This window comes from Salvelinus fontinalis, chromosome 9 (assembly GCF_029448725.1).
Source record: "Salvelinus fontinalis isolate EN_2023a chromosome 9, ASM2944872v1, whole genome shotgun sequence".
Classification (NCBI taxonomy): domain Eukaryota; kingdom Metazoa; phylum Chordata; class Actinopteri; order Salmoniformes; family Salmonidae; genus Salvelinus; species Salvelinus fontinalis.
The window spans coordinates 29,526,367-29,548,323 of record NC_074673.1 but is presented as its reverse complement, the minus strand read 5'-3'; the positions used below and the strand labels follow the sequence as shown (position 1 = coordinate 29,548,323).

Here is a 21,957-nt window from a genome sequence, read left to right as displayed (position 1 = left end):
ACGGCCAGGCTGCCTTGCTGCACACAACACTAGGGAGGAGGGACAGGCACGGGGTCCGGCCGGGGAATGATGCTGCTGAGTCGGCACCATGGTCCCTCTGCCCCAGGGAACCCAATACTTAAGGCCACCAAGACCAATGCCAAGAGTGCCAGGCATTCAGTGACACATTTCCGTAGTGTTTTGCGGGTTCTCACCACTGCAGTACGGTATAAACAGTACAGCAGGTTTTAACACGACACCGACTTGGGAGCTCTGAGGAGAATGGCCACAGCCATCTGTTTTTCACTTGAAAGAAGACACTTTTGATGGTGCACTTGATCTGTTTAATCATCTTAATACTGTTGCTGTTCATCATAGCAGGTAAACCTCTGACAAGCATCAATTATTTCATCCAACTAAAATGACTTCATTCAAACAGACATGGAAGAATGTAATTACCATGTCATATTAGCTTCAGGTAGATTAGCCGATCGTGGACTACTCATAAACAGTATATTAAATTGTGCACAAACTGCAATATGGAGTTTGTTTACAGGCCCAGTAAGGCCCAGTTACAGGCCCAGTTTACAGGCCTGCAAACGAACAAAAAAACGAACAAATGTAAAATCTGAAACATTATTTCACAGAGAGAAGATTCAGGATAGATTCACATTGACCAGTAATAAGTTTAAACACTTTTTACATACATTTCGACTAAAAACATATAGTAAAGATATGTGTATAAACAGTACATTATGATCAGTGTACAGTGTGTTGTGATCAGTCAATTGGAATGCCACATCAAAAATAAGTTGAGAAGTGCTGAAAAACATTCAGGGGTATGGGCTATAGAGGTTAGGCTGCAACAACATAAGAAACAAACTTTCTGTGTCTCATAGTAAATGTTTAAATCAATGTTTTGGCACGGAGTAGATTAAACATCATCTATCAGAGTGCTTCTTTATCTCTGAGAACAGTGCCCTCTGCTGTTACTGAGGTGGAGTGAGATGATGACAAAGTTCTCACTATAATTCACTGCAATGCAGTATACACACACACACACACACACACACACAACACCTGCATAATGCGTGCCTCGGCAACAACACAATCCATCTTTTTTGGGAAGATGGCGCCAACACACAACACCTGCATAATGCGTGCCTCTGCAACAACACAATCCATCTTTTTTGGGAAGATGGTGCCAAGATGATGTCACCTTGCCCTAAGATGATGCCAATTATGCAGGGATCGCTAAATCAATTGACAGTCATCCATCAGATGATGCCAATTATGCAGGGATCGCTAAATCAATTGACAGTCATCCATCAGATGATGCCAATTATGCAGGGATCGCTAAATCAATTGACAGTCATCCATCACACATCACACCTCTGTAAAATGCAACTATTTAAATATGTTAGAGGGAACAAAATTTTTAAAACTCTTGAGGCACCTCTCTATATTGTAAAATCATTGCAATTCAAAACCACTGAATCTCATACTTTTGACTGGAGTGCTTTAACAATCTGAGGAGTACAGTCACTCCTTTGGTTAGTTTATTTTCATGATGGTAGACTCAACTGTGACTTAACCACAGACTGCAAGACTAAAATGCTAATTGCTATAGCATGATGAGGAAGAGGCCATAGAATCTGTCTGTTAAAAACAGCATGGTGTTGACAGTTGCCAGGCCGCCGTGATTGGCCCTGTGTCTCCGTCAGCGTTTGGAGGTGAGCGTGAGGGTGGACGAAACACGGAAGATCTGAGGCAGCATGTTGCTCAACTGGTAGAACATCTCCTCAGAGATACTCTGTCAATAAAACACAGACAAAGTAGATATCAATGTTTAATGCACATTGGAACGGATAAACACATGGAACGACCGCTTTCCAAGATAGAGTAGCCTACACAGACACAAACTCCTAACATGTAAGACATCTATTAGGGGGAAATTCTTAACATTCAAATTCACAACATACATTGTTTTGCTTGTTCAACAGTAAGTGACGACCACCTAAGCAGGGACCTTTAGCTCAATGTCCCATTTCCCTTGGGATCAGTCAAGATGCTGAAATGATGCGCTCTCTGACAGCTGTCCCTTTAACAGGTAGCATGGCCTTCAAGTAAGCATTTTAAGTATTAATGTCTCCCCCCACAACTCGTCTACTGCTCGTGTATTTAGACCTACGTCTGTTTGAGGTGTACAACACAATGAATGGTGTCGGAGCGTAAGGCTGGCAGCCGTAAATGCTGTTAGGGGCCTTTGATGGTGGTTTAACCCGAGACTGTCAACATATAATCATACTATAGGTGACCCTCTCTACAGGGACACAATCTCACCCATGCCTGTAACCAAAGACTTGTATAACTAACCTGCAACAGAGCCACATTAATGAAGGGGGATGCTTCTATTGAGAAATAAGAGTGCTCCAGAATATCATTTCTTGGTGAGATGTAGACGAGTAGACGGCCAGTACGTTGCTTTTAAACTTTACTGAACTATTAACAGAATATATTTACAAAATAATACATATAGGAGCAGTCAGCATATTATTATTTGACCTAAACAATGTATTATTATTATAATTAATATCATAACATTTTCATCACATAGTGACACTATAGACTGAGACCAAGGTACATATGTTTTATGTTGAGCTTCCGGGAATCTTTTTTTTGTGATGGTAAATTGAATGTAGGTACACTGTGTACACTCCGAAGTGTATTTGGAGAGTACACAAGAACAGCTGTGCCTTTGTGAGACATACTGTACAGGGGTACTATTGTTGGATGCTGAATGGCTGGGACAAGCAATAGCTCCAACTCCAAAGTGTGTTTAACTTCCTGTTCCGAAAGATACGATCAGAATCTTCTCAAGTACTTGTTTTTGCTTCAAATAGGGTTCATTCTGGGGCTTCACTAAATCACATTTGGCAGGCAACACTTAATCAACCTATAATACTAGTTATATGAGTGGTGTCAAAGACTAATCAGCCCTGAATAGTGAATACTGACTGAATGCTTTGGTGTTGTTTTCTGAGTCCTTGTCAGAGACATCTAACCTGTCTGGGTGTGTACATTCAACTGTAATGATACAGTTCAAACCTAAATAATGTCGCTAAAGGTATATATTCCGCAATACAATGCAAACTATGTGTGAGTCAATGAGGTTCTGACCAGATCAGCAGCAGCCAGTCAGACCTGTTTTCTTACCTGTGGAACTAGAAACTGGACTGTCCGTGAGATCCCTCCATCCCACGATGCCATCTCCATCATGAAACCTGCAGAGGGAATCATCTTAAGTTAGGACTGAGAGGTCTCAGAGGTAACACAAGAGGGGCAGATGACACTGGTACATCTTACTCTCTCACCTTTGACACATTTGAAGAGCAGCTCAGCCCGCCTCAGGCACCATGGGATAGTCATCTCCTGCAGGGGAGAGAATAAAAGGAGTCAGTCGGGTCACAGGATGGTGGAACATAATGAACCTTCTATCCTCTGTCATCCCCTCACTGTTCCCTTCTCTTCTGCCTGCCTGACATTGTCTAACAACCACTTTTCATAGAGAATAAAAGTAATGTTCCTTGAAAGACATCTGTGGGTGTACAGCTCATTGCCTTCTATGGTTCCTTTGACCAACTATGCTGGTCATTATGCTACTGTATATATGCCTGAGTTGGGCAAAAGTACAATCCATCAGTTGGAAAAAGCACTGGAAAAGAAGACTCCAGACAGAAATGCTTTTAAGTTATAAAAAGAGACAGATAATTAAGATTCTTTGGTTCCTGCAGCTTAGGAAGCGAGAACACCACACAGAGTACATTTGTGAGCGAGCTCCTGCTTTGACTTGAGAGAAGACGTTTCATCAGGCATGTTGTGGCATGATAAGGACAGAGCCCTCTCTAGACTGCAGTGAGGAGATCTACTCTACATCAGGCAGCAGCTTGTTGAGTAATGGTTGTTTTTCAATTCTGGGTGCCTCCATGTGGACTCAGGAGTGCTGCTGTCTATCAATGCTACCGCTGTCCCCCCACCCTGTGTGTACCGTGCGCTGTATACTCAGAGTTTGAGTAAACACAACAGTTCAAGACTCTCCACGTTTCCCTCCTCTACTCCGTAATGGAGAAAATGCTAAGACCACTGCTGAGGTTGGGTTGTACTGAATTAACAAGTAGAGAGATGTGGAGGAGGAGGTCATTAAGGGACACAGTATCAAAGGCTTGTGAATGTGCCATGGGACAGGGTAGGAACATGTCAGAACGACACTGGGGATGAGGACAACAGACTGACGCACACACCACTGTTTAACTGAAGGGCAGGAGGGGCATAGTAGCACTCAAAGACAAATCAGTTCCTAAGGCCGGAAATAGGACACATTCATTACTCCTCCTCTCCTTATTCGTCAGTCCATTTTTCATCCATTTCTCCTTCCTCTACTAATCATCTAACCATGGAATGAGGAGTGGTCAGTTCAGTTCACTGGGTTTACTCACAAAACAACTGTGAATCATACACCATAAAGTTAAATATAAAATTGGGTGATTCAATAATTTCTCATAATTCAGGCTACATTGATATTTTTTTTTAGAGCTTGTGATAACATTGACTGTACAGTTAGATAATAAGTAATCAAATCTTTTCACACACCCATTTTCTTCTACAAAACATCACCATTGCCAAAAACCATGACTGAAAATGATGTTGTATGATGCAAGGAGCCACTTCATAAAATACATTCATTATTATCACTGGTATTGACAATGAAACTCTCCTGGTCTCTGATCCCGTGCATTATATCTCCTGCCGTTGTAGCCTTGAGCAAGGCACTTAACCCCCAACAAGGTAAAATACTGCATTTATAGGTTACTGTATAAAACACGTGGTCCGTCAACCCTCCATCCAAAGAGCTACTGGGTATGCAGGCTTTTGATACAACCCTGCGCAAACACACCAGTCAACTTATCAAGGTCCTGTTGAGCAGCTGATTTTTCTTTACAATGTGGTGTGTTCATGCAGGGCTGGAGCAAAATCCTGCACACCCAGTAGTTCTCCTGGAGGATGGTTGGCCACCCTGCAACATTACAATTACAACCAATGAAACAGTGCTCAAATGGCTAAGATGGGCAAGGTAGCTAACAAAGACAACAAAGACAAGGCTAAAATATTCCGTGTTCAGGGGAGATCTTGACAGCATAGCAGTTACTTGTCAATTAGGCTATTCTAAGAATATTTTTTTACTTTGTCAGAATTACCTGACCAGTATTGAGTAGAGGGGAATCCTAGCTTTCCAACGGTGTCAGAATTATTTCTCAACAGCCAATTTTGAGTGTTTGAGTGACAGTTTTATAACCGGAGTATGCAGCATTTGCACACCCGTATCAGCTGCGTGTCGGTCACTGGCGGTTATACTTTGCCGGTGGAAAGTTATTTTAGGACATTGGACATGACAATTACATTAATACATACTAATAGCTAAATAGTTAACTAGCGATTCAAAACATAGTGTAGTTTGGCTGGTTATCTAGTTTTACCTGCTGCGCAATGTCTCTCTCTCTCTCCTCTGGAAATGGCCCACTGGAACACATGCAGGTGATGCACACACCATGACTTTTCCAGGATTTTCATTGCTGACCAAAAATGTGCTATAACTGGGCAAATAAGTCACTAGCTAGCAATTAATATCAACAAATGTGCACACTGTGCGGCAGGTAGCCTGGCGGGTAGGAGCGTTGGGCCAATAACTGAAAGGTTGCTGAATCGAATCCCCAAGCTGACAAGGTAAAAATCTGTCGTTCTGCCGTTGAGCAAGGCATGTTTTACATACTGTTCCCCGGGCGCCAATGATGTGGATGTCGATTAAGGCAGCCCCCCCGCACCTCTCTGAAGACACATTTCAGTTGAATGCATTCAGTTTTACAACTGACTAGGTATCCCCCTTTCGCTTTCCATTACCTCAAAAACACATCTCGCGACTGCATGATTGAAAGACCGATCATGCCTGTCAAAGCAAGCCTCCAATAATTATACTCCAATGCGCTCTGCAGAGATTGGCAGGACAGTGCGCAACACATCGCAGGAGACTTTGATCAAATTCTGAAAAGAGTAGCCTAATTGTTTGATATTTCGATTTTTTTGTCCATTCAGACAACTTAAACCTATAATCTGCTTGTCCGACAATTTGTTTTACTTGCTCCGGGCAAGCGGAGAAGCATTAATGTCGAGCCCTGAACCAATTACACATTCAGTATAGCATATGTATAACTAACTGTCATCTCTCACCTGTAACTAATGTACTATGTTGTACATGCATTATGAATCTGACTTCTGGGACCTCGAGGTATATATATTACCTTCTGCTTTCACACATATAATATAAGGCTCTCTCTCACCTCTGACATGTCGTGGACCAGTAGCAGAGGGATGGTGATGGTGGTGACATCATGCGTGCAGCAGACCTTGAGGATGTTGCGGAGGCCCATGATGGCAGGTTCCCGGGCCGTAATGTTACCTGAGCGCACGTTGTCATCCACACACAGGTGGAACACGATGTGGACCTCAGACAGGTTGGAGTGGCGGGAGATGTAGAATTCACCTGGAGAGGATGATATAACAAGATAAGGTTAGAAATGACTTAGCCTATTTCTAAAAAGGTTGGTTTCATTTAGGAGTGAATCCTTTCTTCCACTTAAGCCAAATGTTCACCTAGTCTCCCATTGACATCAATGCACAACGTTAGGATTTGCCCCTTAAAGATTTAGGCCAAGATAAAACCACATATTCAGTCGACTTTACCTGGTAAGATATTGGAAGAATTCTTTTCCACATTTTGGTTCTTATCTTCACAACTACTTCCATTCCTAGGAACCTCTGTCAATGGGAAAACAAGAGACGACTTCAGCATTTCCTGTATGGAAAACTAGTGCAAAGATAACCTTTCAGGAAATAGATGACAATAGCAACAACAGAGGTCATAGGTCCATCCGTATAAAGCCTGATAGCTAGGAGGAATGTTTCTATACTCAGCTTTCTGATATTACATTTACATTTAAGTCATTTAGCAGACGCTCTTATCCAGAGTGACTTACAAGTACATACATTCATACTTTTTTGTACTGGCCCCCCGTGGGAATCGAACCCACAACCCTGGCGTTGCAAGCGCCATGCTCTGCCAACTGAGCCACACGGGACCGTGATATCTCTCCACTTAAACAACCATTCAATGGGGATGCATTGTGATAAGGATCTTGACTGAGGTTTCCGACAACACACGTTGGCGATGATGTCAAAAAAGTATTGTCCCTTCCGTCCTGACATAATCCCCAACAACTATTTATATCCAACATGCCACTGACTTTGCCCTTGCTCGAACGTTGAACAAACATTACTTTACTGTGCCAGCAGGATCTTTAACATTGTTCTAAATGTACCTTACATACTTATATACGTCCCCAGACTCTGACTTGAATTACATGATGATTGAGATGAGTGTTCTCTGTAAGAGGACTGGATAGACAGTGATGATGTAACTATTGAATACAGTTAACTGCCAAAATTAAGGAAACACTTGAGTAAATCAAAACACCAAATTATGGAATTTCTCGTGGAAGAAGGGTGTCGCATCCCTCTAATAGAGTTACAGACACTTGTAGAATCTATGCTAAGGTGCATTGAAGCTGTTCTGGTGGCTCAACGCCCTACTACTATTAAGACATGATGTTGGTGTAACCTTTATTTTGGCAGTTACCTGTATTTCATAGTTACATCATCACTGTCTATCCAGTCCTCTTACAGAGAACACTCATCTCAATCATCATGTAATTCAAGTCAGAGTCTGGGGAAGAAATACAAGTGAATTAACGCATCTTTGTTCAGACGTTTTCACTGTGATACCACAAGGACATATTTGCAAGTTATATAGAGAATGGCTGGAAAATTGGCAGTTTCTCATTGCAGCTATTGGATATACACAGTATAATGATTAAAAACACTCTCAGAAGTATGATTGACTGTTCGCCAGTGGTGTGCTGCTGGTGTGTGTGACTGACTCACCAGGCTGGTCTTTGTGCTTGCTGGTCTGAGACCGGGCATAAAGCACCACTTGCTGGACAACCTCCAGCTGCTCCTCCAGCCGAGGGAAGTGAAAGTCTGTACACTCTTTAGATACTGTGGCAAAGTCTGGGGAAAACGTATAAACACATGATGACGAGGATTCATTACATTGATTCATTATAATCTCACAATGGTTACGGAGGATTTGGGGTTGGAGCATGTTTTTACTGTGACAAAACCTTTGAGCTATTGTCATGCTAAAATGCTAAATCATGCTAAAACATCTAACTCACTGGTGCCATAAAGCCAAAGAAAAACACCTTCAAATGTGGTCATGGCAATAAGAAAGATTGAATTTATTCAGATTAAAAATGTGTTTCATCCTCTCACTTAACTAACAGGGTCTAACAGTGTGGTCCCCCTGCTTTATGTTGGCCCCTGACCTCTCACCTCTCTTGATGCCACTGTAGGAGTTGACCCTGTTGTCCACCAGCAATACCAGGCCACACAGTGACGAGGAGTAGAGCGACAGAGCCGTCTGCAGCCGCCGCAGCTTGGTCCCTCTGCTGCCATGGCGACGGTGCTTACAGAAGTCCAGTACGTCTGCCCGCACCAGTCGCAGGTTGTGCATTGTCTTCAGCTGTGCACCTGGACAACACCACAGCAACAACACCGTCAAAATACATACGGAAACAAACACAAAAATATATAATGTACAGGATGTCTTTACATTTTACGATGTCAGGAAATTCAATGTAAATTAATTAGCTGTCATCAAGGTTTATTTTTATCATGGGCTTGTTGGACCAGGCAGCAGTGTTTCCATGGGGACACAGACAGTATAGTACCTAAGTGGATGGTAAAGCTCTCCTCCAGCTGTCGCTGCTCCTCATACACCCTGGCCCCAGGCTCAGACTCCTCTGTCAGCTGGCTCGGCTGCACCTTGATCTCCTCACTGACAAACACAACATCACACTGTAAAGGATACGTTTCACAAGATGACTAGCCTTGTCCCGGATCTGTTTGTGCTGTCTTGCCCACGCCAATGAGCATAGAAGTTGGCAAGACAGCACAAACAGATCTGGAACCAGGCTGGAAGATGAATGGACACAAACCAACCCCAGATGAAGTACATTGGGACTGACAAACTACACTGAACATAAAAAATAATTAAGACATATATAGCAAAAGAAAAAACATTTATTTGACTATGACTCGTCTATTCATTATCTGATTTAACCAATTTTGCTTCACTGTAAGAAGGTGAAGATTAGTGAGATTTCAAGGAACATCCCCCTATATATTTCTGCACACATGCATTCACAAGCGCGCACACGCATGCAAACACACACACACACACACACACACACACACACACACACACACACACACACTTACTTAATAGTACTGTTATTGGGGTTCTGCATGTCCTGGTGCAGTTTGATCACCCACTCCTGATACTCCTGCTTCTGAATATGAGTCACCTGTTTCAGTTCATTGGCCCACTTGTTCTCCAGCACCTGACCAGACAGAAGAATCACCAATCGTACATCTCTATGACTGTGTATCTTTGTACATAGAGCATTACAATGCTTGTAGCTTAAATGGCCAACCAGATTGGCTCTGTGTCTTACCTGCTGGGCATCGAAGTGTTGAGATGCAACTGCATTTACATCCTGGTCAGTCATGGTCTTTCCCAGTTCTTGCATGACTTTGTCCATCTCTGTTGCCTGCCTGGAAGTTGAAAACGGAACAATGCAAAACACTTTAGGCATTTGTTATATGACACTAACTTCAATTACGATGATTTAATTGGCTACTTTGCACTTGAGGACTCATCTCTATGGTCATACCAACCTCTCTTGTAACTTCTTCAGCTCCATGTCTCTCTCACTGATGAGCTCCGAGACACTGACAAAGTAGTTGTGTTCCAGGTTGAGCAGAGTGTCAGAGGCCGGGGAGTGGATGAGCTCGTGGTAAACATCTGCAAAGTCCTCATCCCAGCTGGGCTCCTCAGGACGAGCATGTTCCAGTGTAGTCTAAAGAGTAACAAGCAAAAGAGAATAATGGCATTGAGGTGTGGGAGTAACCTTCTGAGAGCGAAGGAAAATCACAGGAAGACATTGTTCAGTAGATCACAGGACATTGTAGGAAGTGCAGAAGTGAGTGACACAGCACGGTATGAAAGACCCAGGCAACTATTTTGACTGAAAAGCATTAGGTGGTTTTCCTAAACCCAATAGAGGCAAAGCTAAGAGAGCGACCTCATACTTCTGTCATATTTAGAATGTATAGAATAGTATTTAGAGTGTGAACTTCCTTTATTAATACAAGTCTGGGAATCCTTATGCAACAAACATGATAGACATTAAAAGACCTTTGGAGTTCCTTAAAATACACTGGACATTGTCTATGAGTATTTCTGTGCTAGTGCAGTAAAATGTTAATGGTACGGTAATCCTGTATGCACCACAGCAGTGAGCCAACAGAGCTTTATAGGAGGGGCAGCCTTCTTTATTTTTATAAGTGCTTGAGCAAGTGACAGCAGAATTTAAAGTCCAGAGCTTTGAAGTGCATTAAGCAGATGATCTCGTTGACCTTCTTAAAAAACATAATAAGGAAGATATTCTGTTTCAAAGGGATTTTTTCACGAGGAGTCTCCGCTCTTTGATCCATTTAAATTGAAAGCCATAATGTCTATTAATATCTCTCATCAGACCACAGCTGTTTTAATGATATACAATATACCCTTCAGACTGTCAGACAGATGTCGCAGGTCTGGAATTGCAACATTTCCTGCAGTGTATAAAATCGAGGTACAACTTATCAAAGTCAAACACTACAACTTGGCAACTCCAGGCAACTGTTGGCAAAAAATGTTTAATACATTGTTCCAAACTTAAGGAGCAGTCAACTGTTTGTGACTTACTGACTTCCTGTATCAACATAATGATCTATGACTACAGCTCAGACACTGAAGATAATATCCTCAGGATGCACACTATGCTAACACTTCTCGAGCTCGTCTTTGAGATAATTGGATTTTTCAATAGCATAAGAATACAGGTTGCACTGTATAAATCAAATGTTATTGGTTGCATACACATACTTAGCAGATGTTATTGCGGGTGTAGCGAAATGCATACAGTCATCTACTTCTGTAATTTGAGGTGGACAACATGAGTAAATCAGTGGGTGGGACACTACCAGATAAAAGCGAGGGATGTGGGAGAAGAAGAGAGGGAAGGACAGAAGCAGGGACAAGGGGAGGGGTTAGAAGCTTTAGGGCAGGGATCATCAACTAGATTCAGGCGAGGTCAATTGTTTCTTGAGAGGATGGTCAGGGAGCCACAACTTAATTACAAATAATGTGTAGACTGCAAATTGACTGCAAGAAGCCCAAACAGATATAACATTGACTAAAACATAATCATTTCCAACCTTGCTTACATTTGTATATGATCACATATACACTCACCGGACCTGCTGGCTGGTGTGTTTACGGACATATTCAATCAATCCTTATCCCAGTCTGCTGTTCCCACATGCTTCAAGAGGGCCACCATTGTTCCTGTTCCCAAGAAAGCTAAGGTAACTGAGCTAAACGACTACCGCCCCGTAGCACTCACTTCCGTCATCATGAAGTGCTTTGAGAGACTAGTCAAGGACCATATCACCTCCACCCTACCTGACACCCTAGACCCACTCCAATTTGCTTACCGCCCCAATAGGTCCACAGACGACGCAATCGCAACCACACTGCACACTGCCCTAACCCATCTGGACAAGAGGAATACCTATGTGAGAATGTTGTTCATCGACTACAGCTCAGCATTTAACACCATAGTACCCTCCAAACTCGTCATCAAGCTCGAGACCCTGGGTCTCGACCCCGCCCTGTGCAACTGGGTACTAGACTTCCTGACGGGCCGCCCCCAGGTGGTGAGGGTAGGTAACAACATCTCCACCCCGCTGATCCTCAACACTGGGGCCCCACAAGGGTGCGTTCTGAGCCCTCTCCTGTACTCCCTGTTCACCCACGACTGCTTGGCCATGCACGCCTCCAACTCAATCATCAGGTTTGCAGACGACACTACAGTGGTAGGCTTGATTACCAACAACAACGAGACGGCCTACAGGGAGGAGGTGAGGGCCCTCGGAGTGTGGTGTCAGGAAAATAACCTCACACTCAACGTCAACAAAACAAAGGAGATGATCGTGGAGTTCAGGAAACAGCAGAGGGAGCACCCCACTATCCACATCAACGGGACAGTAGTGGAGAGGGTAGTAAGTTTTAAGTTCCTCGGCGTACACATCACAGACAAACTGAATTGGTCCACTAACACAGACAGTGTGGTGAAGAAGGCACAGCAGCGCCGGGCTGTATCACCGCTTGGTATGGCAACTGCTCCGCCCACAACCGCAAGGCTCTCCAGAGGGTAGTGAGGTCTGCAAAATACCTCACCGGCGGCAAACTACCTGCCCTCCAGGACACCTACACCACCCGATGCCACAGGAAGGCCATAAAGATCATCAAGGACAACAACCACCCGAGCCACTGCCTGTTCACCCCGCTATCATCCAGAAGGCGAGGTCAGTACAGGTGCATCAAAGCAGGGACCGAGAGACTGAAAAACAGCTTCTATCTCAAGGCCATCAGACTGTTAAACAGCCACCACTAACATTGAGTGGCTGCTGCCAACATACTGACTCAACTCCAGCCACTTTAATAATGTAAAAATGTATGAAAGATGTATCACTAGCCACTTTAAACAATGCCACTTTTATATATGTTTACATACCCTACATTACTCATCTCATATGTATATACTGTACTCGATACCATCTACTGCATCTTGCCTATGCCGTTCTGTACCATCACTCATTCATATATTTTTATGTACATATTCTTCATTCCTTTACACTTGTGTGTATAAGGTAGTTGTTGTGAAATTGTTAAGTTAGATTACTCGTTGGTTATTACTGCATTGTCGGAACTAGAAGCACAAGCATTTCACTACACTCGCATTAACATCTGCTAACCATGTGTATGTGACAAATACAATTTGATTTGATTTGACAGTTTATTAGGTACAACATCCCGTTCACGAAAATGGATCGCTCCTACAGACAGTGAGTCACGTGGTCGTGGCTTACTATATAAAACAGGCAGACGGGCATTGAGACATTCAGTTACTGTTCGATTGAACGTTAGAATGGGCAAAACGACTGACTTAAGCAACTTTGAACATGGTATTATTGTCGATGCCAGGCGCGCTGGATCCAGTATCTCAAAAACAGGGCTTTTCACACACATTGTCTAGGGTTTACCAAGAATGGTGTGACAAATAAAAAACATCCAGTCAGTGGCAGTCCTGTGGGCGAAAACAGCTCGTTGATGAGAGAGGTCGAAGGAGAATCGTGCAAATAAAATTAGCCACGGGCCAAAATTTGCTTTAGGGCCAAAGAAGTTTATACGAAAAAATGCTTGTAAACATGGTCTTTGGTTTTGAGTAATTATTTTACCTCTGAGTAGGCCTTGGCCCATGTGTTTGTAAGCTGGTTGATGTCCACCTCTCCTTTTGTCAGTCTCTGTAGGGCCAACTCTGCTTCTCTGTCATAGTCCTGGATGGTTTCGCTCTCAATAAACGTGGACAGTGTGCTCCTCAGTTCTAAACCAAGATACATCAAAGTATTAGTACCAAAAGGTATGTGTGGATGAATTAAGAGACTGTAAATTGTTGAATATATGAATGTGATTGGTTTTGAATTTAAATACATTTAGTTTAATGGAAATCTCATTACCATTCTCAACAAAGCAAGGTATTTTGTGCAGCAGCATAAGTCGTCCATGAAGGTCACTGACATTTTCTTGGACAGGGAATTGCAGAGGTACTTTAAGGACACAGTCATTCCTCCCTGCCCTGAACCCAAACACAAACTCCTTCTCAGTGGTGTTCACCTTTCCCTTGTTTTTCTTCATTTTCTCAGCTGAAAGCAGATAGAATAGTGACTACTTGTACAGTAATGTTAATGCAATCGAATCGTTCCATGTCATTTCAGCAAGCCATGACACCAACCATCTCAGATTGTTCTGTAGTTTAATTTAATATCTGACAAATTAAGCTAATTGATTGCACCCAAATTGGCCATTTTAATTTATAGGATTCAGATCATATTCAATAAATATAGTACCCAACATCCGATGTGGATCAAACTTTTTCCTACCAATGAGAAAGACACAAGGAATAAAAATAAAATGTCAAAAGCCACCCACACCACATGCCAATCCTACCCCAACGACCAGTATACAGTAGAAGTTCTCTCAAGTAGTATGAAGTTGCGGCTTGTAGTATTGCTTCTCCATACCATGTAATGTATTCCCTCAGAATCTGGTGATGTTTTTTTCTCCTGTTCAGAGAAATGTGTAATTTAAGTTCCTTGCATTATATACCATAAAGTAGTGTGAAAGTACTGGGTTTTGCTGTTGCTGCTATACGGACACACTTTTATCCATTTTGCTGGTCTCTTGTGGTTATAAAATCAAATAAAAGTTTATTTGTCACGTGCGCCGAATACAACAGGTGTAGACCTTACAGTGAAATGCTTACTTACAGACTCTAAAAGGTATTAGGTGAACAATAGGTAAGTAAAGAGATAAAAACAACAGTAAAAAGACAGTGAAAAACAGTAGCGAGGCGATATACAGACACCGGTTAGTCAGGCTGATTGAGGTAGTATGTACATGTAGATATGGTTAAAGTGACTATGCATATATGATGAACAGAGAGTAGCAGTAGCGTATAGAGGGGTTGGTGGGTGGCGGGACACAATGCAAATAGTCTGGTTAGCCAATGTGCGGGAGCACTGGTTGGTCGGGCCAATTGAGGTAGTATGTACAAATGTACATGAATGCATAGTTGAAGTGACTGTGCATATATGATAAACAGAGAGTAGCAGCAGCATAAAAGAGGGGTTGGGGGGGCCACACAATGCAAATAGTCCGGGTAGCCATTTGATTACCTGTTCAGGAGTCTTATGGCTTGGGGGTCAAAACTGTTGAGAAGCCTTTTTGACCTAGACTTGGCACTCCGGTACCGCTTGCCATGCAGTAGTAGAGAGAACAGTCTATGACTGGGGTGGCTAGGGTCTTTGACAAATTTTAGGGACTTCCTCTGACACCGCCTGGTGTAGAGGTCCTTGATGGCAGGCAGCTTAGCCCCAGTGATGTACTGGACCATATGCACTAACCTCTGTAGTGCCTTGCGGTTGGAGGCCGAGCAATTGCCGTACTAGGCAGTGATGCAACCAGTCAGGATGCTCTCGATGTTGCAGCTGTAGAACCTTTTGAGGATCTCAGGACCCATGCCAAATCTTTTTAGTTTCCTGAGGGGGAATAGGCTTTGTCGTGCCCTCTTCACGACTCTCTTGTTGTGTTTGGACCATTCTAGTTTGTTGGTGATGTGGACACCAAGGAACTTGAAGCTCTCAACCTGCTCCACTACAGCCCCGTCGATAAGAATGGGGGCGTACTCGGTCCTCCTTTTCCTGTAGTCCACAATCATATCCTTAGTCTTGGTTACGTTGAGGGATAGGTTGTTAATCTGGCACCACCCGGCCAGGTCTCTGACCTCCTCCCTATAGGCTGTCTTGTCGTTGTCGGTGATCAGGCCTACCACTGTTGTGTCGTCTGCAAACTTAATGATGTCAGGAATGATGCCAGTCAGGAAGTCCAGGATCCAGTTGCAGAGGGAGGTGTTTAGTCCCGGGATCCTTAGCTTAGTGATGAGCTTTGAGGGTACTATGGTGTTGAACGCTGAGCTGTAGTCAATGAATAGCATTCTCACATAGGTGTTCCTTTTGTCCAGGTGGGAAAGGGCAGTGTAGAGTGCAATAGAGATGGCATCATCTGTGGATCTGTTTGGGCGGTATGCAACTTGGAGTGGGTCTAGGGTTTCTGGGATAATGGTGTTGATGTGAGCCATTACCAGCCTTTCAAAGCACTTCATGGCTATGGACGTGAGTGCTACGGGTCTGTAGTCATTTAGGCAGGTTGCCTTTGTGCTCTTGGGCACAGGGACTATGGTGGTCTGCTTGAAACATGTTGGTATTACAGACTCAATCAGGGACATGTTGAAAATGTCAGTGAAGACACCAAATAGATCACAACATTTTCTTTGCAACTTTGGGTTGAAAAATCAATAGATTTGGCTCATGATGAAAATGAAGTGAGTGGTCATCCTCACAATTCAAGCTAGTCCTCCATGTCCAGGTAACAGACCCTTTGTGTGTAGTTCATTCCCGTCAAAAAAGGTCTGGATTAGTTACTGTTTGAACATTCCTGGTGAACAAGCAAACGATTAGGCTACAGTAGTTCTAATGGTTTCAATGTTATGGTCTCAAATAGTAAAAGTCCCAACCACACACTGTAAAGTGTTTTGCAATTGTAATGGTTTTGGGTTGGTTTTAATGGTAAATGTCACTAATCACATTACATATAGAGCTGTTTCCTGATAATTGATTGAAAAACAAAAGACTGCCATGCAATTCATTATATAATTAGGGTTGTCACAACATTTTAGTCCCTAGCCCATTTCTCCATCAAAGTTTGTAGGAAAAGTCTTCATGAGAATTGCATTGAGATAGCTCTCTCAGAGAGTGGCCACTTGTTGGACTATTCAAGCAGAGTTGGGTTGAAGCAATAGGTTGCTATTATGACAAACGCAATTGCTTTCATGGAGGACTGGCTTATTTATTTTCATAATGAGACAAATCTATTGGTTTTCTACCCAAAGTTGCAAAGGAAATGTTATGATATACAGTACCAGTCAAAAGTTTGAACACATCTACACATTCCAGGGTTTTTCTTCATTGTAGAATAATAGTTAAGACATCAAAACTATGAAATAACACATATGGAATAATGTAGTAACCAAAAAAGTGTTAAACAAATCAAAATATATTTTATATTTGAGATTCTTCAAAGTAGCCACCCTTTGCCTTGATGACAGCTTTGCACACTCTTGGCATTCTCTCAACCAGCTTCATGAGGAATGACTTTCCAACAGTCTTGAAAGAGTTCCCACATATGCTGAGCACTTGTTGGCTGCTTTTCCTTCACTCTGCTGTCCAACTCATCCCAAACCATCTCAATTGGGTTGAGGCTGGTGATTGTGGAGGCCAGGTCATCTGATGCAGCACTCCATCACTCTCCTTCTTGGTCAAATAGCCCTTACACAGCCTGGATGTGTGTTGGGTCATTGTACTGTTGAAAAACAAATGATAGCACAAACCAGATGAGATGGCGTATCGCTGCAGAATGCTGTGGTAGCCATGGTGGTTAAGCGTGCCTTGAATTCTAAATAGATCACAGACAGTGTCACCAGCAAAACCCCCCATACAACCTCCTCCATGCTTCATGGTGGGAACCACACATGCGGAGATCATCGGTTTTGTTTACCACTTTCTTGGTCACTACATGACTTCATGTGTTATTTCATAGTTTTGATGTCTTCACTATTATTCTACAATGTAGAAAATAGCCAAAATAAACAAAAACCCTTGAATGAGTAGGTGTGTCCAAACTTTTGACTGGTACTGTATTAAATAAACACAAGAGACTGGATAAATGAATGTGGCGGTATAGCATAAACAGCAGCATCTAATGGTCAAAACCTGGTATTTTCACACTACTTTATGGTAAATACTAGAATTAACTAAAAATCTATTGAAAAAATCTATTAAAAATGGATCTGAACAGGAGGGGAAAAAAACAACACCAGATTCACAGGGAATATGTTACATAGTATGGAGAAGCAATACACCAAGCCACAGCTTCATAATAATTGTCAAACATAGAAAACTGATACTGGTTGTTGGGGTGGGATTGCCATGGGGTGGCTTTTGACATATTTTGGGGGATTTCTCATTTTACTCATTAGTAGGAAGAACCTTTGGCCCAAATCAGATGTTGGGTACTACATTTATTCAATACAATCTGAATCCTATACATTAAAATTGCCAATTTCAGTGCAATGATTTAGCTTAATTTCTCAGAGATCAAATTATATTTCAACAAAATAATGTTTCAGGAATGCTAATTGTATCTGTTACTAAGTACAGAAATGATTTCAGAACAATCAGATGGTGGGTGTAAGGACTGGAGTCGAGAAGCAGGTACGGGGAGTCAAACATTTAATAATGAACAAGACAGGAACAGCGTCAGCACACGGGTAACATAACAACATACGAACGTTAATGTGGAAGCGGGGAACAGAGCTGGGGGACAGACAGATATAGGGAAGGAAATAACAGGTGATTGAGTCCAGGTGAGTCCAAATGATTGGTGATGCGAGTGACGAGGGAAGCAGGTGTGCGTAATGATGGTGGCAAGAGTGAGTAATGCTGGGGACCCTGGCGCCCTCCAGTGCCAGGGGGGAAGAGCGGGAGCAGGCGTGACAGGTGGGTGTTGAAATCCTATTTCTTTTGCTTTTTGAGTTGGAACGACCTAATGGAATCCTGTATACCAGATTTAAAAAAAAAAATGTAACCTTTATTTCCCTAGGCAAGTCAGTTAAGAACAATTTCTTATTTACAATGATGGCCTACCAAAAGGCAAATGGCCTCCTGCGGGGACAGGAGCTGGGATTCAAAAAAATAATCATTTAATAAAAATATAGGACAAAACACACATCATGACAAAACACCACTACATAAAGAGAGACCTATAAGACAACAACATAGCATGGTAGCAACACAACATTAAAACAACATGGTAGCAACAGAACATGGCAGCAGCACAGTGTACAAACATTATTGGCCACAGACAACAGCAAAGGGCAAGAAGGTAGAGACAACAATACATCACACAAAGCAGCCACAACTGTCAGTAGTAAGACTGTCCATGATTGAGTCTTTGAATGAAGAGATTGAGATAAAACTGTCCAGTTTCAGTGTTTGTTGCAGCTCTTTCCAGTCGCTAGCTGCAGTGAACCGAAAAGACGAGCAACCCAGGGATGTGTGTGCTTTGGGGACCTTAAACAGAATGTGACTGGCAGAACGGGTGCATCTCATTCTGAGCTTCTACAGAAATTATAGTCATAGTTTGCCTTTATTGGGAAATAGACTACTTTAGCTAGCTACCAGACTTGTGAGGTTCAGATTATTGCTGACAGATAGATGAATAGATAGTAAAAACAAGGCATTAAAATGTGGGTCATCACTAGTTAACACAGCCAGAAAGTAATAAATGTGCCTATTTCTACAATTTCTCTTCCAAAAAACTGATTTTATACCTAATGCTAACCTTAACCACACAGCTAAAACAAATGCCTGGCCCTAACCTCAAATTAAGACCAAAAAGCACATTTTTGTTTTCATAAATTTTTACAATATAGCCAATTTTGACTTTGTGGCTGTGTTGTCTAATGGAAATCATTAATGCGCTAGGCCCATTGGTCCCTTCAATGGGGGCTGGGATGCGTCAGTTTTATTGAACGTTTGCTACATTGCATAGCGGTTTCTACTGAACAACACATTTCCCCAAAATGTTCAATGTTCTTGCACAGACTGAGGTACGTTTGCGCCATAGGAGGCTGGCTCATAATAATGTCTGGAAGGAGCAAATGGCATGGAACACATGGAAACCATGTCAAATCAAATTTGATCTGTCACATGCGCCAAATACCACAGGTGTAGGTAGACCTTACAGTGAAATGCTTACTCACAAGCTCTTAAGTTAACCAACGATGCAGTTAAGAAAAATACCCCACCCCCCATAAAATAAAGTAACAAATAATTAAAGAGCAGCAGTAAAATAACAATAGCGAGGCTATATACAGGATTCAGGATCAGTCATGTTTGATGTAGTTGATACCATTCCACTTGTTCCACTCCAGCCATTACTACGAGCCCATCCTCCCCATATAAGGTGCCAACAACCTCATGGTTTGCTCTATTTGGTAGGTGTGGCTTGAAGCAATGGGTGGCATGTTTAAATGGAAGTGGTGGCTGTGCTGACAGCCTTCTTCACCCGGCTTGTGTTCATTAGTCGGATTCCGTGGCAAAACGTTTCGCAACGGAAACCGTTTACAGAACCAGATGGAAGCAAACGGAACGGAGAGGGACCTACCTACATTTGTCCAATATAAACTATCGTTTTCGTGGCAATAGACCAAACGTTTTCCAACGGAATCAGACTAATGAATACATCCCTGGTCGTTCAGAACAGCACCATTTCGGTTTAATTGAACGTTCCACTAACTGTTACGTTTTTTCGTTTAAGGTAGCCCTGCCGTACTAACGTAAACTCACTCACTTTTGTACATCGCCTTGGTCCGTACAATTGACCTTATTTTAGCGCCCCAAAAACGTAATACTTCCAGATCAACTGTAATGTTAATACCATTGTAAAGCACAATTTCTCCCCTTTCCAACAGAATCAATTACATGAACCCCACGCTGCCCGTTTCTGCATAATTCAACAACGCAATGAGCTCCGTTGGGTCTTTAAAAAATGGCGGGTGGGGAAGCGAAACTAATGTGTGATAGTGAGAAGGAGAGATGTGTGGGAAAATGGCGTTTTTTCACTCGATCTGTCCAACTTATCACCTTATCGCCTCTAAAATGTAAATAAAACACTATAAAGAGTTTATATAATGAATCATTACATACCTATTTGAAGGTTTGTGTCGAATTTGAATCTGTTTTTTAGGGCGGGGCTAAAGTGATCTTAGAAGTAAACAGCGGCTTTGAGAATTATGATCGTGTAACGGATGTGAAATGGCTAGCTAGTTAGCGGATACGCGCTAGTAGCGTTTCAATCAGTTACGTCACTTGCTCTGAAACCTATTAGTAGTGTTGCCCCTTGCCCTGCAAGGGCCGCGGCCTTTGTGGAGCGATGGGTAACGACGCTTCGTGGGTGACTGTTGTTGATGTGTGCAGAGGGTCCCTGGTTCGCGCCCGTGCCGGGGCGAGGGGACGGTTTAAAGTTATACTGTTACATTGATGCTGTTGACCCAGATCACTGGTTGCTGCGGAAAAGGAGGCGGTTGAAAGGGGGGTGAGTGTAACGGATGTGAAATGGCTAGCTAGTTAGCGGATACGCGCTAGTAGTGTTTCAATCAGTTATGTCACTTGCTCTGAAACCTATTAGTAGTGTTGCCCCTTGCTCTGCAAGGGCCGCGGCTTTTGTTATACTGTTACAATCGCATGCAATGATGACGCAAAAAATTACTAGGTATCCCCCTTACCCCCGTCACTGCCCATTTCTTGTTTTTAAATGATGAGAGAAGTGCTACACCTGGTGGAGAGAGATTGTAAGACAGAAATAGTTGCTTTATGCGTGCTGTACGTTACGACATGACACGTCACGATGTAATGGAGGGTCAGTTTTTTCAACTTTTCTCCAATACTATAACCATTACCATGTCGATCAACGCATGAATAGAAATGTAGTTCACACCCCGGATTTTGAAGTCAACACAGTCCCATTAGTTTTCGTTGTAGCCTCGTATGAATGTTGCGGTTACGCACATTTGTACGGAATGGGGTGCGTTTACGTTAGCTATTTAGCATTGTTAGCAATGGTAGCTAACATTGCAGTGGTCGCTGCCTAGCTTACTAAGTGCAACTAATAACAACAATATTGACACTAGTCATACTGCAATCGTGATACATTTGTTTCAGAATAATAATGATTATCGTAGAAGTCTAGTTTTACCTGTACATTCGTATTTTGTGGATGTAAAAAGACGTCTGTGTCGATTCCCTTGTTTGGACAACCAGCTGACTGACACAGCTGAGCTAGCTGTGCTTTTGATATACAACTTTCGTCATATTTTATTTTCAAAACAGTAATACATCAAATCAATCTACACGTTGGACAGAAAAGTGGAAGCATATGGATTTGTATATTTTTATTCGTAG

At 42.5% G+C, this 21,957-nt stretch overlaps 1 protein-coding gene across 2 annotated transcripts; it reads right to left on the bottom strand.

The window, feature by feature from the left end:
- Positions 1-300: 300 nt before the first annotated feature.
- On the bottom strand, positions 301-21,857 carry LOC129862398 (protein C12orf4 homolog). Of its 2 annotated transcripts, XM_055934021.1 has the most exons (14): positions 21,752-21,857; positions 13,837-14,022; positions 13,558-13,703; positions 9,889-10,070; positions 9,666-9,765; positions 9,430-9,551; positions 8,880-8,986; positions 8,482-8,679; positions 8,032-8,157; positions 6,775-6,849; positions 6,372-6,574; positions 3,354-3,411; positions 3,196-3,263; positions 301-1,792 (listed from the first exon to the last, which is right to left on the bottom strand). In XM_055934021.1, exons 2-14 carry the CDS (start codon positions 14,012-14,014, stop codon positions 1,700-1,702), a joined length of 1,656 nt encoding a protein of 551 aa, XP_055789996.1. In that variant the 5' UTR covers positions 14,015-14,022; positions 21,752-21,857; the 3' UTR covers positions 301-1,699. The 2 variants fall into 2 exon arrangements, with proteins under 2 accessions (XP_055789996.1, XP_055789995.1); XM_055934020.1 differs by lacking the exons at positions 13,558-13,703; positions 13,837-14,022 and having other exon boundaries at positions 21,752-21,828.
- Between the last annotated feature and the right edge of the window lie 100 nt (positions 21,858-21,957).

Excerpts from the sequence above, each read along its gene's own strand:
- LOC129862398 (XM_055934021.1), bottom strand. The coding sequence starts at position 14,014 with ATGAAGAAAAACAAGGGAAAGGTGAACACCACTGAGAAGGAGTTTGTG. Across the intron at positions 8,158-8,481 it reads CTACAGTGGCATCAAGAGAG|ACTTTGCCACAGTATCTAAA; the intron begins GTGAGAGGTCAG and ends CGTTTTCCCCAG. Across the intron at positions 6,850-8,031 it reads CAAGCACAAAGACCAGCCTG|AGGTTCCTAGGAATGGAAGT; the intron begins GTGAGTCAGTCA and ends TCCCATTGACAG.